Source organism: Oryzias latipes, chromosome 19, assembly GCF_002234675.1.
Source record: "Oryzias latipes chromosome 19, ASM223467v1".
Lineage (NCBI taxonomy): Eukaryota > Metazoa > Chordata > Actinopteri > Beloniformes > Adrianichthyidae > Oryzias > Oryzias latipes.
In genome coordinates this window covers 6,716,094-6,733,183 of record NC_019877.2, presented here as the reverse complement: position 1 = coordinate 6,733,183, position 17,090 = coordinate 6,716,094, and the positions used below count along the sequence as shown (strand labels likewise).

General features: G+C 40.4%; 1 protein-coding gene across 1 annotated transcript in view; it reads right to left on the bottom strand.

The window, feature by feature from the left end:
- Nucleotides 1-839: 839 nt before the first annotated feature.
- LOC101164848 (supervillin) overlaps nucleotides 840-17,090 on the bottom strand; it is a 38,535-nt gene continuing 22,284 nt past the window's right edge. Inside the window, exons 7-30 of the mRNA XM_020712239.1 lie at nucleotides 16,062-16,597; nucleotides 15,630-15,768; nucleotides 11,430-11,577; nucleotides 11,181-11,264; nucleotides 10,906-10,992; nucleotides 9,745-9,928; nucleotides 9,458-9,630; nucleotides 8,245-8,400; nucleotides 8,020-8,156; nucleotides 7,300-7,447; nucleotides 7,063-7,208; nucleotides 6,786-6,961; nucleotides 6,458-6,593; nucleotides 5,100-5,400; nucleotides 4,701-4,855; nucleotides 4,310-4,412; nucleotides 4,014-4,221; nucleotides 3,749-3,882; nucleotides 3,515-3,670; nucleotides 3,194-3,337; nucleotides 2,490-2,602; nucleotides 2,245-2,400; nucleotides 1,667-1,742; nucleotides 840-1,597 (exon numbers count right to left, since the gene is read on the bottom strand). Of these exons, the coding sequence (XP_020567898.1) occupies nucleotides 1,572-1,597; nucleotides 1,667-1,742; nucleotides 2,245-2,400; nucleotides 2,490-2,602; nucleotides 3,194-3,337; nucleotides 3,515-3,670; nucleotides 3,749-3,882; nucleotides 4,014-4,221; nucleotides 4,310-4,412; nucleotides 4,701-4,855; nucleotides 5,100-5,400; nucleotides 6,458-6,593; nucleotides 6,786-6,961; nucleotides 7,063-7,208; nucleotides 7,300-7,447; nucleotides 8,020-8,156; nucleotides 8,245-8,400; nucleotides 9,458-9,630; nucleotides 9,745-9,928; nucleotides 10,906-10,992; nucleotides 11,181-11,264; nucleotides 11,430-11,577; nucleotides 15,630-15,768; nucleotides 16,062-16,597 (3,822 nt within the window). The 3' untranslated portion in view covers nucleotides 840-1,571. The remainder of the gene's footprint in view (nucleotides 1,598-1,666; nucleotides 1,743-2,244; nucleotides 2,401-2,489; nucleotides 2,603-3,193; nucleotides 3,338-3,514; nucleotides 3,671-3,748; nucleotides 3,883-4,013; nucleotides 4,222-4,309; nucleotides 4,413-4,700; nucleotides 4,856-5,099; nucleotides 5,401-6,457; nucleotides 6,594-6,785; nucleotides 6,962-7,062; nucleotides 7,209-7,299; nucleotides 7,448-8,019; nucleotides 8,157-8,244; nucleotides 8,401-9,457; nucleotides 9,631-9,744; nucleotides 9,929-10,905; nucleotides 10,993-11,180; nucleotides 11,265-11,429; nucleotides 11,578-15,629; nucleotides 15,769-16,061; nucleotides 16,598-17,090) is intronic.

The following is a 17,090-nucleotide window of genomic DNA, read 5'->3' as shown; positions in this document are numbered from 1 at the left end:
CTTAAGCTGGAGACCAAATTCGGGGAAAAGCATTTCCTTTGAACTCCAGTCTTAGTTGCATTTTATTCTTATCTAATCCACATGATTAAAGAATCAACAAGTTGTTATATATTAATTTGTTTTATTTTAAAACATTTTTAAAAAAATCCCTGATTTCCCACAGATTAAACCAAAAAGCAGGTGAATAGATTAGATGAATTATTTGAACAAATAAAATCAACTTTAGAACCAATAAATAAACTATTAACATTTTTAGAATAACCAACAATTAATAAATATCTTCAACATATTCTTAGTCAGAGCAAGTCTTTTACACTCGATTGTGTTACCGGTAAGATTGATCCATACTTTGGAGGTTCATTTGAATCCAGGCCACCCAAAAACCTAGTTTTGTCAGATATTTTAGCAGAACATTTTATAAAAAAATGTTATGAAAAAAGCCACAATATCATTATTTTCAGCTTGTTTAGATGTTTATAACATGTCATCCATATAATGCATTAATCAAAGTGTCCCCAAGCATTAAGTTAGGAAAAATTGGAAATGTTGTTTCTCATATTAGGAGCTGATGACCAGATTTTGTGTAAACATCTCAAAGAATAAATATTGCCTAGCAACCGGACCTGATGATCCCTGTCCTTCTGCTTTAGACAGGCATTAAGATCCAAGGTAATCAGACAAATGCGCATAAAGTGAAAGCACATCCTCGCCACAGCAAATGTTAAATGATGATCAAAATCAATTCGGACAAAAAATGCATGATCAAAAATTCTAAAATAGATCAGTGTGTGTGAGACATGTATTTTGGTGGTCAAATCCGTCAAAAAAAAAGAAGACTGTTTTGTACAAATGGTTTTTTAATTCAGGTGGAATTTTCCGTATTTTAAAATCCCCCAAAAATGCTTAATACAACAAATGAGTCCAATACTGCAGATACGTATTCCTTTACTCGACACAGGCAGTTTCAGAAGGAATAAGCGGTTACAGACAGGGCAGGTTTTGTTACTCATCCACACTCATACTTACACCTAATACTTTTTAAGATGCACCCCGACGTGCACACGGGAGCTCACAAAAAAACATTTATAACAAGTGTTAAAGGGTCAACACTTGGTCCCAAATAACAAAGAGGCACTGAACCAGGAAGTGTGTAAGATCCCCAAAAAGCTAACCTTTGTTTACAAAAAAACAATAAAAAAAATCACAGGCAGCGATAAATGACGACTCAGATCTCCTCTTTTAATGCCTTGGAATTCAAAAACCTAATTTTTGCTTTGTTTAAAATTTTTCTTGACTGATATCTGAAACGTAAGTAATTTCTAAGCTTAGCTTTTTATCACAAACACTGACAGGAATGAATATGTCTGAGAAATCTAAAACATTAACAGTATATTACATATTTATAGTGTAAAGGCAGCAATAATAATCACACCGAAAGGAGTAAAAAAAGAAATAATTGAATAAGTGTTTTTTAAAATGTTTCTGGCAACATAAAAACTGGTTAAAATATTAAACATAAATCATTCAAACACAATTGTACATAGAGGGTCTTTACAAAAATGAGATGATTTCTATGCCAGAAATATGAAGTGTTCCACTGGAAATAAAAATAAAAAGGTGTACAAAGTGACTTAAAAGCTCAATTTTTGTCATTTTTAAAACAAACCTTTGCTCTTTTTCAGATTCTTCTGTTTCCAGTTTGGCAAAGCGTTGAACTCAACTCGACTCATCTCAAGAAGCGTCTGCAAAAAGATGGAAGAAATATATCTGACACGATTTTCTTTGTTTAAATCAAAAATGATAAAATATTTTAAAAAAAAAAGGGAAGTTAATCACTTTTTAAAAGATTATAGACCCACTCCGGTCATCTTTTGATCTATTTTCACAGCGTTACCAGAGCATTTGTTTATTAATAATTCGCCTCTAAATTGTGGCAGAGCAACCCCGCCCCCCTTCCTTTCCCTGTTGTTACAGCACAGAGCAGGGAGCTTGTGGCGCGCCCAGCGTATTTTCTACATCATAAATAAGCTTTTTTTCCCCTTATTCTCAACAAATGTAATATAGAAATACTCAGAAATGCAATGTCTGTCCTCCATCATCACAAAAGTGTCAAAAGATGTTAAAAACTCCCAAAAACATCATTTTAAAATTGGAGTGGGTCTTTCAAAATAAATGTCATTTATTATAAATTATTTGTTTTTTTTTGTGTTGGATTATTTATCAGAAGCTGCAACTGCATCCTACCTGAAAATCCTCATCAGACAGGTAGTCCTCCAGGCGTAGGGGGTCCACCCCCTCTGGCAGAGGCTTCCGGGTCAGCTCCTCAATGGAGTATTGCTGCTTACTGAGCTTGGAGAGAACTTCCTTCACCAGGACCACTTTGGTCTTGGAGCCTACGGCCTGTAAACGCATTTACACAACAGTTTTTTTTTAAATAAATCCACCAACCTTTGTCCTACCTGCAACACAACAAGACGAAGATCATCCACCTTTGTGGGAATAGTAGAATCCTTCTCCCAGTAAGGAAAGATGTTGGTGAATGTCAAAGGTTCCCAGCCGGCTAGGACCAGGTAGGCCTGAGGGGGGCGCCGAGGATTCTTCTCTGTAAATCAGCATACATTATTTATTAAAACTAATGTAGAGAAAAACATTAGATATGGATTTAAAAAAACAAAAAAAACAAAATCGAACTAAAAGTCTTTGTAGAAGTAAACCTAAACATTTCATTTAACTATTTTAGCTTCAACTAAACGCCAGTGTGGGACAAGAAAGTGATTTCAAGATTAGGAAATCAAACCAAACATGAGCTGCAGGGAGCCTTTGAATAAATAAAATAAAAGATACTGCTATGAAAAAAAGGTATTCTCTTCAGAGAAAAATAGAGCAGGAAATTGGACTCTTAAAAAGGAACAAACTAGCCAAATGAACTACACTTCTACACTAAGCTTCTTCTTTTCTTTTTTTTTTTAAAATTAAAATTGCAGCCTAATGCAGTGGTGCGCAAACTTTTACACAAAGGAGTTCTAGATTTTGACAGAAGGGTTGGCCTGGGAGCCGATCAGTGGCATGTTTTGGTAATTCACCTAATTAGAGAAAGAAATACAGCAGAATCTGGACGAAAACACACTTTAATTTTGATTTAAAATGAATGTATATAGTTTTAAACAGGACATCCATAGAAGACAGGCCAAACCTTTGCAGTATTGGAGTACGGTTTCCATGGCACACTTCCTCTCGGTGTCCCAGCGTATCTCTGCTGATCCGGTGCACTGCGTGTCTTCGGGTTGCCAGCCCTGCCACAGGTACACCTCCATGCGGTTGTCCAGCAGAAACAAGGCTTGAAAAAGGTCGGGAAAAAGTTGAAGGCGATGTCAATAATCCTTATTTTGTTTGAATAAATGAAACATTGTTGTTGTCAGATTGAGGAAAAGCAGAAAGAGACACAAAAGCTTAAAAAATGCAGCAGTTATATTGGAAGTATTTCTCCACTTTAATGATTCCTCTCTGTGTTTACCTGGTTGTTGCACAGAGTAGAGGTTTTCCTGCAGGAAAGGCATCGCCATGACACCCTCCATAACCCTGGCAGGATACAGAAGCTCCTCTCCTCCAAACAGTCCAGACTTGGCACTCAGTCTGAAGAGTCGAGGAGTGTAGTTGTACTTCCCTGGATCTGTAAAGATCACACAGACTCTCATTTGTGAAGCTTTTCTTGCTGCTGCAAACCAAGAAGCTGTCCGAGTAGCCTGACCTTGCAGCATGCAGTCGTAAGCTTTTTTATCCTGTGGGCCTAGAGCCTTCACAAACTCTTCAGGTTCAGATCCTTCCTCCACCTCAACAACTTTCACCCTCCTGCTGCTGTTCAGTCCCAACTCCACAGGACACCTGAAACAGGAAATAAATAAATAAATTAATAAATTAATTAATTAATAAATAAATAAATAAATGAATAAAGAAGGTCACCAGCTGCAGTCGAACTCACATGAAAGCTCTTCACCCGCTCATTTTCAGCTCACCTCTGGGTTAGTTTGTCCACCGCGCGTTTGGCCACCAGCCTGGCATTTGCATGCGCCTTGCACCCGTGCCACATGTACAGCTGGCCCTTCTGAGCGTTGAGCAGCACCAAGCTGGCCCGCGAGCGCAGACTGGCATGTTGGCAGCTCACCTCCACCAGGGAGGCCTCCACCTCAGCCTCCCCTCGGACACAAAACAGCCTCCAGCCCTCTGATGAAAAAAATACAGCTTTTAAATTTAATAATAATGGATTAAAAGAAGATAAATGAGCCATAGGATTAGCAGCCATCATTTGCACCTGTGTTGTTTGCGCTGTCCTCTCTGCCGCCCTTGTGGATGATTAAGCCTCCCTGGAAAAGCTGCAGGAAGCAGGGCGGCTCCTTTCCCTGACTTACCAAAACCTACAAGGTAGTCATTGAAAATATAAGGAAGTGTAAACTTGATTTGGTTTAAGCCCTACAGGTATTACTGATTCTACATAAATACAAGATAAAAAAAAAAAAAACTGCATTTTTTTCTTCTTCTCCTGATTTGCATCAGTTTCAGTAAATACTCAGAAATGCAATTTTGGGCTTAATTTTTTTAAATACACGTCCTGCACGAACAGAAAAATGCCACAAAAGCAAGTTAAAAACACATTTTTAACAGAGTGGGTCTTAAACTGTGTGTCTGTGATGAAGGAAACTCACTTGGGAGCCTCGATGGCTGCCCAGCTCCACCGTCATCAGAGCAGACGTTCCTTTCTCGCTGATGCTGGAATGACGGCCCTGCCAGAAAAAACAAGCCGTCCTCTCCCGACCTGGAGCTCCAGCGCTCAGCTCTCCGGGTTTCTGCCGCTTCCCGACTGGAATGGAAGAACAGGATTCCAAGGAGTCACAGGAGTAAAACTACAAGCAGTTTTTATGACTTTATCAACACGAAAAAAGGAAACTTGTCCTTCAAGTGCTTGAGTTCGCAATCACTTTGACATTTATTACATTAAACATAAACGTATAACTGAAATTCAGATAATGAAACAAGAAGTTTGACTTTCTTAAATGTTTTCTTTTATTTTAAACAGTCATGTTTTCAGCAGGAGCCTGACTCACCGAGTGTGGTGATGGAGTACTTCCAGCGGATGACGTAGGCGTCCCCCTCGTGCAGCTGGCCCAGGCTCTCCTCAGGCAGCTCCTCCTCCCCGTGCTCCCTGATGTGCCAGGCCTCTACAGCGACGGTGGCCAGCTCCGCCTGTCTTCCATCCTCCGTCCTCACCAGGCCGTGGCCCCGCTGGACATTGACCCCCTCCAGCACCGTCTTCCCGGGCTCCGGCTCATTATCCAGCAAGGCCTTGGCATCGCAGGGCTGCAGGTCCAAGTCAAGGGGGGAGCGAGGCATGGAGTGGTCCGGGCTCTGATAAAACAAAGCTTTTAGTTAGTTTGAACATTTTTTTCTATGAAATCTCAAAAGTCCCACAGCGATTATTTTCTTTCTCAAAACGTTCCCGGTGGCTTTTTGATTATGATTACACAATTTTTACCCAAAACACAAAAACTTGTTTTTCTAGGACATAATTTCTTCACATCCCCAACCCAACAGTATCAGTCCAAAAAAAGAGCCAGATGTCTTCCAGGATGAGAGAAACTAAGATGTACAGGGAAGGGGACCAGGGGGCTTATGGCCCGCCCCGCGTATTCTATACACGACTGATAAACTCAGGCTTTTTTTTGGCTGATCCTGATTCACACGATTTAAATAAATAAATACTCAGAAATGGTATTTTAAGCTGAATTTTCTTCATATATGTCCTCCAAAATCACAAAAATGCAACAAGAACACGCTAAAGACTAAAAACATGTTTTTCGTCAGAGTGGGTCTTTAAGTGGCAGACGTGACCTCGTCACTCTTGAAACGTTTTTTAGTCGACTTAACCATGGACTTATTTTTCCTCAGAAAGTTTGAACTTTGAGATTTTAAACTGAAGAAAAGTTAAAAAAATGCTAATGTGCGTCTGAAAAAAATGTATAGTGTGTAGTGAAGGATTTTAAATCAAAATTCTAGTACCTCATCTCTTCCAAATGGCCAATTGACTGTAATAATAACTTTTTACATGTTTTTTTATATTTTTATTTAAATGAGTATTTAAATCGTTGTTGTTTTAACTCCTCATTGTAATTAAATTACTGTATATATGTTGTACGGCGACCTTGAGTGCTCAGAAAGGCACCTTATAAATAAAATGTATTATTATTATTTTACAGCCCTGAAACATCTGAAATCTTACTTCATGTATTTCGTCTGTTGGTTGTTTTTTGAACATAACAACACCTTGCAGGTATTTTTTAGATTGTAAAAATGCAAAGAAAAGGTGTTTTCTGCACCCTCTCATTAAAAAATAAGAAAATGATCCCATAATGCACAGAAATATGTCTCAAAGCATGTTACAGTCCAGATGTTCAGGCTCATCTACCTTGACTTCCTCTGCTTGAGCCCCCTCCTCCTTCTTCCTCTCTGCCCAGTCCAGAAATTTCTCCCTGAACAGCGACGTCTCATTGTGCTCCGAGAGTCGCCCAAACAGAGTCCAGCTCGGACGTCCCTCCCCCTTCCTACATGCCACAGAGACATGAAAATGATTACCCCCCCCAAACCAGTGCAGCTGCACTGCCACTGTAGATCCACTAGGGGGCTCTAAATACACAGGAATTAAAACATTTTAGGCAAAGCAGAACATCAGCAGAAGCAGCTCCTTTTCTTCTAGAAATGTTTTGGATTAGGGGATAAGGGGGTCTCATACTCACTGTGGTACCTCCTGGTTGGTGGAGGAGGCGTCTAACGGGTTGACTCTGCAGTTGCTGTAGTCGTAGGTAGCGGCATAGAGCTGCTTGCCCAACTTGACAGCTACTTTTCTGTCCCCCAAGGGCACATCTTTCCCGTGCCACACATAGACTTCGCTGCCAAAGTCAAACACGAGGACCTGTTTGGTAGCAGCAGGAGGGCGGAACAGATCAGGTTTGAAATGAGTCGCAGCAGCCGGTAAATGACTGTGCTTTTTTAACTTTCCACGCATGATGTTACCTCTTTAGAGTTGAGCAGGGACACACTCGGGATGGAGCCCCACGCATCTTCATGAGGGACCAGTTTGTCTCCCTGGAGCCTGTAAACTCCATTAGAGTCCAACACCCCGCTCTCGTAAAGCTCGTCCTCCTCCGGCTCCCCCGCCCCTGTACCGTGCACACAAATCAGTTCAGTCCCCACTGTGGACGATGGGATGAGTGCAGCAGAGAGGTTCACCTTACAGCTTCAGGTGTTTACCTCTATATTTGGTCTTTCCTCCCAGCAGGCTCCAGAACTCCTTGGCCCATTTGCTCTCAGCGTTGATGCCTTCCTCCAGCACCGTCACCTGAGAGGCTTTGCAGCCGAGGTCCCGCTTGGTCTGGACAAACGACGCCATCTCTGAGGCCTTATGACAGGACGAAAACAAACAAAAACAATCAGGCAGCTGATTGAACGCATTTCAAATGCATGTTGGATCTAGTGATGTATCTCAGCCTTGATCAATGCCTGACTGTCTGCTATTGCTTTGAGGCATGTGCAATTGCACAATGGGCACACGGTGTCTTCCATTGCTTAAGAGACAAAAAAAAGCTCAGAGCCACATGCACACCATGTGTGTTGCCTTTGTGAAAATGCAACACAGAATTTTTATTTTATTTTGGAGAGGAAAGTCAAAATTTGTCAGAGTGAAAGGGATTTTCAGTTTGATGCAAAATGTGGATTTTTCATAGAAAAAAAGACAACAAAGCTTCCATCTTCTTATGGTGGGTAAATATCAGCCCTTATCAGTTGATATGATGTATAAATACAAACGAATAATCTTGTTTGACAGGTTGGTTGGGTGTCAAAAAAACCCCCAACATGTTTCTACTGGAGCAGTTTTCCTTCCTGTTTAAGAAGACGTTTATCTTAATGCAACACCACCTGCCTAAGCCTGTCAGAGCAAAGTCTAGAAGCTGCCCTGCTGCGTTCAGGTACCTTAGCTTTCTCAATGACGTTAGCGAACTCTCCACTCCACATGTAGCAGTGTTTTGGGGTTATGAGGAGGAAGCAGTCGCCGCTGTTCAGGGAGTGCGCTGTGGGCTCCACCAAGCGCACCTGCACGTGCCTCCGACCTGCAGACCACAACCACTGCTTTACAACCCAATTCATGGGTTCTATGGATGAAGCCTCGTAATTAAGACATTCTCTGTGTTTTCTGACCTTTGATGCGGATGAGCATGAGTTTGTGGAAAGGCAGGGTGCTGTTGTTGGTCACGACCTCTGTGGACTTCACACTGCGCAGGTTGACCTTGCGAAAGTTCTCTTTGCTGGCGAGGCCGGCCAAGGCCACATCGGACAGATTGGAGTGTTTGGCCACTGAAGGAGGAAGTAAACGACAACAGCTTTAGGAAAATTTCACGGTAAATTTGCGCTCTGCTAGCAAGCACAGACAGATTTCTGACTCCAAACCAGACAGTCTCTGTAAGTAAAGTTGGGGGGGAGGGGGGAGCTTCAGGTGAACTTCAAAATGTTTAGTCTTGACAGAAGATTGGAAAGGTCACAGCTCGACTGAGTGTTCAGAAAGAGGAACTGACTGGAAAATTTGCAAGCAAAACAATACGGTCATTAAGTCTGCATAGCAGCAGCTGCTTTTACTTTGAAATGTTTCAATCTTTTTAAAACCACTGTGTTTTCATATTGGGTAACAGTTTTTTTCTCCTCATGTAGACTGTACTGCATGAACTGACAGTAAGTTAAAATTGAACATAGAAATATCACATCTCTTTTTTGAGTTTTGCTAAAGATTTTGATTTTTTCTTTTTTTTAAAGCGTTCCAGTGGTCTTTTAGTTATAATTATGCAGTTTTTAGTAAGAATTAAAAAATAAAGTTTTTTTTCCAGACATTAGTTAGACATCTGCCTCTAAATTGTGGGCGGGGTCATTGGGACGGAGAAAACCCGCCCCCCTTTCTACTCCCCCATTACTGAGAACTCGGAGCAGAGAGCTTATGGACCGCCCAGCGTTTTTAAGTTCCTTTTCAAACGGCCTTTTTTCGTCTGTTCCTGATTCACAATGATTTGAATAAAGAAAGATTGTATTTTTGGGACTATAAAGAAGAAAATAATCATATGTAATTTACACTGGAGTTTAAGCCGCAATTTTGGGAGAAATTTGTTTAAAAAAATACGGGAACAGCAATGGATGTTTTATGTTGATAAGCAAATCATATTAATGATAAAAGATAACAATAATAGATATTCACGCCTAACTACCGTAACAGATTGATGCTCATTTAGCTTCATGAAAAACAGGAGAGATCTAGTATATTTGCACAACATACGAGCAATAATCAAATAACCGTAGCCTTTTTGGGTCTTTAAAGTAGCTTTATCTTCCAAACGTTCTTGCCAAAGATGAGTTAAGCTGATCTTACTGCGCTCCACTTGGATCCTCTTGGTTTCCACTGAGGCCACATTCAGCCTCTGTTCAGTGTAGACCTGTCGGATGTCGTTGCGAGCAGCGAGCGCCCGCAGAGGGTTTCTGGATCCTTGGTTCTTTCTGGCCGGCCGAACTGCTCGCCTGTGTTCCGCTACAGTTGAGGTAAGCCTTTCACCGCGACAATACAAACGTACCGATATTTAAAAAGAAAATGCAGGTGACTCTGCTGTGAATAGCCATATGTGTCAGGTATTAATGATCAGACAGAGGAATAAAACTCACTTTGGCGTTGTGGCCTGAACCTGACTCAGATCCTCCTCAGTCAAAATCACACTAGAGTCCAGAAGTGTTGAGGGGGAGACGGGTTTGTAGAAGTTTCCAAAGGTCTCCTCATCGTCCAGCGTCATAACTTCCTTCTCGTTCTCTGTAGTCACCTCGATGGTGGACGTCTTGCTTTTGCCCGCGCCTGCATCAGCAAACGGAGAGGATGGAACAAAAAGTGGATCATTTCTCTGATGAATGATGCTTTTTTTTAACCTAATCGAGCTTTTATTGAACTGAACAAAGACAAGGTTGCAGTGAGATGGCCTGGATAAACACCACAAACCTATTTTAGAACGAGATCTGCACAGTTTTTCCAAGAAATACTTTCTTGTAGTGTTCACTGCAGATTATGAGCCTTCTGAAGTTAAACTAGATTTGCAGAGATGCTCCTCAAGCAAATAGAGTAACTTAACAGAGGAAGTGAGTCAGATGATTAGGCTTGATCACGTAGTTTCAGACTAGATTGAAACCTTTTGTTGTATCCTGATCAATGATTGGATATTTATTTGATTATTGTTATAAATCAGTCCTATATATTTTTGCTATTGATAGATCCTCAAAATCAAAAGACTCTGAAGCGGATTGGGACCCAAAGAACATAAAAGATAGAAATGAGGCTTTGGAGTCACATTAGGTCACACACCTGTGTGTGAAAATTGTTAGGTCCAACCCCTGGGGGGCGGTGAGCTGCACACACCACCACGCTTGGGAACCATTTGATGGTTTAACCCGCCAACCCAACCCCTGAGTGTCAAGCAGAGAGGCATTTTTAGAGCATTAGGTATGACTCAGCCTTTCAGTCTCAGGGCGTCTCTAAGTGATCAAATCGCTTTCATTTAATATTTTCCTCCAATCTAAGGGACATTTAGATCTAAACTACTTTTAGAAAGCCAATATGTTTTCTTTTAACTCTCAATATGTTTTTTTCTTCCACTTCTAGCCTGGATAAAGGAACCCTTTCACAAATTAAACCCAGGATCTAAATCTGAAAAATTGTCTCTTTAAAAATAAACTTTTATCCTCAGAAAATGTATTTTTTTAATGTTTTTTAAATACAAATGTTTCACAAGTGTACAACTTTTTTATCAAGATAAAAAACAAGAAGTATGAGGGTAACACCTTTACTGTGGAGCTTGTCTAAGAATGATTCCAGCTTGTCGAGGCGTTTATCTCCTTCCACATTGACGTCAGTTCTGCTGGATATTTCTGTCCAAACACACGCAAATACACACACGCACACACATACATACATTATGAGCATTCTTATCAGCAGCTAAAAACTGATTTGCTGTTTCAAGCAGACAATCGCCGCACCACCAACCAGTTAGACCAGAAGGAGATTTTTAAAATTCCCTCAAGTTGGAAACGAGCAATTTTCACATTCATTTAGGCACCTTCAAGTGGTTTGACTGGCGTGGCGTTCGCCTTCTTAGAAGAGATGATTGGTGAGGCGTCCTTTCCCGTGTCTGAAACTAGACCTGGTAGACAACACAACAAGATCTGTATCTTTTTATCTGATAATGATTGAAATAAACATGGAAATTTGCAACTCCCTAATTTCACCTTTATTTCATTTATTTGAGTCAACTTCAAAATAACTTTGAATGTTTTGTTTCCATTTAAATATTTAAAGACAAACTAACCTCTTTTGGCCATGCGTCCAGCCACGGTGAACTGGGTGGAGTCGTTGGCGGCTCCTTTGCCTCTGTTCTTCCACTGCTCCTCTTTCTCTTTGAGGATCTTCATCCTTTCTGCCAGGGACATCTTGGGCTCCGGGTCCACGTTGGACCTCTGTTGGATTCATGTGAAACATCCCCTAAACACTATGGTTTTCACAAAATACACACTTACACAGATGCAAAGATTTGCATGAAAATGAGAGATTTTAGTGAAAAATGGAGGATAAAGATGTGTCCATGGCTCATGGTGCTTTGTCAAATTGTCGCATTTCTGCTCAAAACCAATAGTTTTCAGCTTTTGTTAGATAGTCCAAACACAAACACTACTTTTGTAGTTTACTTGATGACACTGTGTGATTTATTCCTTTTTTCACTCATAGTCAACCATTAAAAATAAGTGAGAGGTTTTCTTTAATGCAGGCTACTTGTCTTTTTTTATGTTTACGGATCATTATTTTTCCACCCCAAAGATTGGAAACCTATGATCCTAAATGTGATTCCTGGATTTTTCCTTGTATATTACATTTCATTTTCATTATATATAAGTGTTTTTCCCCAAAAAAAGATTAGATCTATCTATCTATCTATCTATCTATCTATCTATCTATCTATCTATCTATCTATCTATCTATCTATCTATCTATCTGAGTAAGTTCACCAAAAAAGAAAAGGCAGTTTGACAACTAATCATCAAAGCAGCAAAAAACTATTCATTAATACAAAAGGCAAACTCCATTTTTTAGTACATTTTGCTTCACAACACACTCAAAACTTGATACAGTCAAAACAGATTTTCTTTGGGAATGAGTGATGATCTGTTTGATCTGCCGACTGTCGTCATCTTTGTGTCCCACTGAGGCGGTTTAAACATTTACAGATGTTTGCAGCTTTCAAGAGAAAAAGATGTCTGAATGGAACTGTGCTTAGTAGCACTGCAGCATGAGAAATTGTTATGCTTGTTATTGTTATGCTAAGTTCCCAGCAGTAATTATTTGACACGGTGATAAAATTAAGTCCCCACATTGCAATTGTTGAAGTCAACAAGGATGTACAATTGTTGCAGTTCCGTAAATGACCACTAGAGGCTCGTTTCAGAAAGGATACAATACAGCCAAGTAGGAAAACTTTTTGATATGCATTTCATTTTTTAACCCCAAATGTGGATGATTTACTTTTAAATCAGCTGTTTTGATGTTTTACTTTAAATGTGTTGACTTATTTTGGAGTGTCTCAATTTCATTTTCAATTCAGTTTTTCTTATTTCAGGAGGTAAAAACTAATTCAAATTCAAAACAGAAAAAACACATTTTAGCCTCTTCAAAACCTGAAACAGTAACCATTTTGGCAGATTTTTTTTGTTCCCTGCATCTGCCTCTTCAAACAGATTTGATACACTTTATTATCCAAACTATTCCACTGGAGATCCAATATTTGCCTGACATCAGATGAAAGCTCAGGTTTTTGCTTATTTTACCAGATTTCTGCACCATGGTAACTGTGCAGCCTGTAAATGCTTTACAAAGCTGTGAGAGGTGCTGACGTCGGAGTTTCCTTCACTCAGACTTTAAAACAAGACACCAGGGATCAACTTCATCCACATCCTGACCCACAGTTATACAAGAAGACTGGCATCTACCATTCAAGTAAGTCTGCAAATCTGCTCATTTGAGACATATTTCTGTTAATGCATATTTTTCTTATCTAATTCATAATAGTCAAAAGAATGATGATTAAAAATGCCCCAACCAGAGCATTTGTCTACGCAGAAGTACATGTTGTCATTTTTCTTTACTAAAGAGTTGTCTCTAGAGTCAATCAGGCAGAAGAAAATACCTCCACCTGACAGGACCCCAGAGAGAAGAGGCCCCCAAACCACTGCAGGAAACACATTTTTTTTATAACTGTTCAGTGTGAGCACAGCTGAACCACTGACAGATATGAACCAGCTGCGGACCAGCAAAACCCATTTAAGGGGAACCAGCAACCAAAGGGACGGCTCGGATTTCACAGCAGAGGAAAAATAAGAGGAAGGGTTAAACCATGAAGCAGCAACTGAGTATACACACACACACACACACACGCACACACACACACACACACTCACCTGGAGGAAGAGGGAAAGGTTGACAGGCAGGTGTCAAAGTCAGAGAGAGGGGGTCTGCAGAAGCCATAGGAGCAGGGAGGACAGTAAGAACTAAGAGATAAGGGATAAAGGAGGAGAACGAGAAGGAAGGAGGAAGTAGCAGGGTTATTACCCAAATCCAGCAGCGAGATACCCAGATTGAGATTAGAGGACTAATGCAGAGGTGGGTCATTTAAACAGGTGATGAAGGTGCATTAGAAACACATTTACAAAGAGAAATTCACATTATCTTAATCTGATATAAAGACCCGTCCGATTGGTGTTTTTAAGATGCTTTTGTGCCATTTCTTTATTCAAGTTGTTGCAAATTAGGAGCCGACAAAAACATTTTGTTTGTAAAAAAGCTTATTAGTGAGGTAAAAACATTCTCCCTGCTCCGCTTTACGACATGGAGGGTAAAGGAGTCGGGGTTGCTCCGTACCAACGGTCCCGCCCAGGCTTTCTGATTTGAGCTAAAAACTGCATAACTGTAATTTAAAAAGTGGGCCATTAACTACATTTTTTTCCTTAGCAAATTTTATAGAAAAATTTTCAATCATACAGAATTACACTTGATGAAAAGACTTTCTAATTCATAATGCACACAATAATGATTGAAAGTTGAGGTATTTAAGAAACTCATTTTAATTAAGTAATCTTTCCATAATTCCCCCCTAAATACATGTCAGACTTTGTGATGTATTTGTACTGCTCAATGGTGATACTGCTTTTTGACTCTTGCCGTCAGGGAACACAGACGTCCTTAAATCAAATTTATGACTCGGCATCACTTTACAACACCAGGCGTTACGGAAAGTCGACGCGGCATTAACTGGAGGCATCTGGATGTAATCATGACCACTTTCTCTGGTCTTTTGCGTTTTCAGGCGAAGACCAAAAACGTCTGCTCTAATTGTGCAAATGAAATATGAAAAACAACAGCCTGCTGTTGAGAAAAAATGTATATAGGTCACACTGAGGCAAAGAATAAAAACCACAAAAATTTGGCTAAACCAAATTCGTGAGGAGTTTACCTCCCAGCTCTGCACAGTAGCAGCCACAGCTGATGCATGCTCCACACCCATGATCCATAGGGAGCGCGCTCAGACATATAGGAAGAAAAATGTGCGATGTCCCTGACAAAAGCTTGGCCTTAAATCCTGAATAATTTAATAAAAAGCACTAAATCCCCAAAGACAGATTTATAACAATGAAGACATTTGGCAAAAATGTTATGTGACATCATCTTTAAGGATTTGGCTCGCATTTTCCCAGACGTGAAGTCGATTTAAGGTTAGGGGATTTCTGGTTTGGCTTCACACTTCATCCAATACCGACAGGCCGAAAGTCGATTGGTTTAAATCCACTGCAGTTAAATCTCAGTGTTCATATTTCTGGATTTTTTTATTTCACTTTGGACATATCCTATAGTAGAGTGTTGGATTTCCAATTTTGGGAAAATCCAGGATATGAGCTACTGTACAGCATGTGATTCTCAGCACCACTGGGAAATCCCACATGTTCATATGTTTCATTGAATAGAATCTTCCACTGCTTACGGAGGAACCCTTTCTTTAATTTAGGAAAGAGGAAGTACAAATACAGAAGGAATTAGTTTAGTAGTGGTCTAAGCCTCATTTTCTATTTGACCACAGCTAAACATGAAACACAAGTTTCAAGAAGCACAAATACATGCAAATTAACTGACGGCCATGAGATAGACTCCCCACACAACACAGGAGGTGATGGACCAGCTTAAATTTGAGCTAAATTGGAGCCATCAAGCTGTACAGCTTTGAAAACATTTGGTCTTTAAATGCTTGTCACTAAATAATACAAAAAAGAAAAGAAAAAAGTAGATTTGAGCTTCAAATGAGTCTAATTTCACTTCAAAACTGAAAACTGAGACTCTATTAAATGGGATTTATCTTTAAACCTTTAAAATATTTGTTGCAATTCTGATTACATTTGAGTTCCTCTTTTTTATTTTCTTATTGAGAGCTTATTTATCTAGTAGAACCCAAATGTTTGCTTGCACCAACCTTCTTCTTCCAGGCATTTTCAGAGTCCTGGAGTTTGCTGTAGCGGTCAGCCAGCGGCGTCTGGATAAGCTCAGTCGATTTTGGTTTCTTGCTTTTTTTCTCCCTTACATCGTCTTCTCCACTAGAAAGCTCTGCCAGTCTGGGGAAAAAAAGTCATAGATTTTTTTTTATTTAACCAGGTAAGCAATTAAGAAGATGTTCTTATTTACAATAATGACCTGGGAGTGAATAAAACGATGAATGAAAAAACTATTCTTTAAAGGAAGCATGATTAGTGGGAACATCTGAAGGTGTTGTGGTTTACTGAAATAATGTAAGGAATTTATTTTTTTTTAATTGCCAACTTTTGCAGGTCTGTCAAATTGAACAAACTTTTGGAACAATAATAACCATGAACCTCCCCCCTCCATGCATCCTGGCACTCGTTCTGACCTCTGTTTAAGTGACGAGCCCATACTTCCTTCCAGACTGTTTTCCAGCTCGTCCACGTCTTCAGACATGGTAGAGCTCTTTTCCAGGCTCTCATCAGGCGAGGTGCTCCTCATCTCCTCGGAGCTCCGCATCTCCTCGGAGCTCTCTCTGCTGCTGCTGCCGTCCCTCGGCGCTCTGACCCGGCTGAAGCCCCCACCGTCAGGAAGGTCATCGATTAATGATTCATCCTCTTTTTCACTTTCCCCACTGGTCTCCTCTTCCCCCTCTTCTTCTTCTTCCTCCTCTTCCTCCTCCTCCTCGCTCTCCAGTTGACTTAGGCTGATGCGTCTCTGCTGGGACTGCACATGCTCAGATGTGAAATCCTCACTTTGGTCGGACTCCACGCTGGTGGAGCGGCTTTTCTTCAAAATCCCCCTGATGCCTTGAGCTCCAGAGTCTTGGTGCTGCAGTGAGGACAAAGGGGAAGGACTGGGAGGCGGCGAGGCGCCTCTTTCCTGGTCAAGTGGAACATCTCTGTCTGTGATGGAACTGGGAAGCTGCAGAAATCAGATGAATCAGCCAATTTGAAATCACAAAAACACATCATAATTGTGCACGGACTGCATATTTTCATTGTAATCAATAAAGAAATGGAAAAGCAGCAGCACCAGGTTGCTTACAAACCCACCAAAGGGCAAGATGGCATGCTGGTGTAAGTGCAGGAGCAGATTTTGGGGGTTAGCAGAGTGTGAGGGTGGCATGTAGGCTAGGTGCTTTGCTTTAATGAACTCCAGACTGCGACGCCTGTATAAAAAGGTCTAGGCGGTAATAATTTCATCACATGGAGATCGGTAAAGATTACAGTTGCTTTGTGCAAGTGAGGAAGAGTGCGTTTGTATTTGCACTTCAAAATTAGTGAGTTCAAAGTTAAAACACTAAACGGAAGCAGATAAAGAAAAGTCAACAGAGAAGTGGATGTGACCAAATCAACATGGCTCTTCAAGAAGAGCAAAAATCCTTAAAAAAAAAAAAAAAGTTTAAAAATCTACA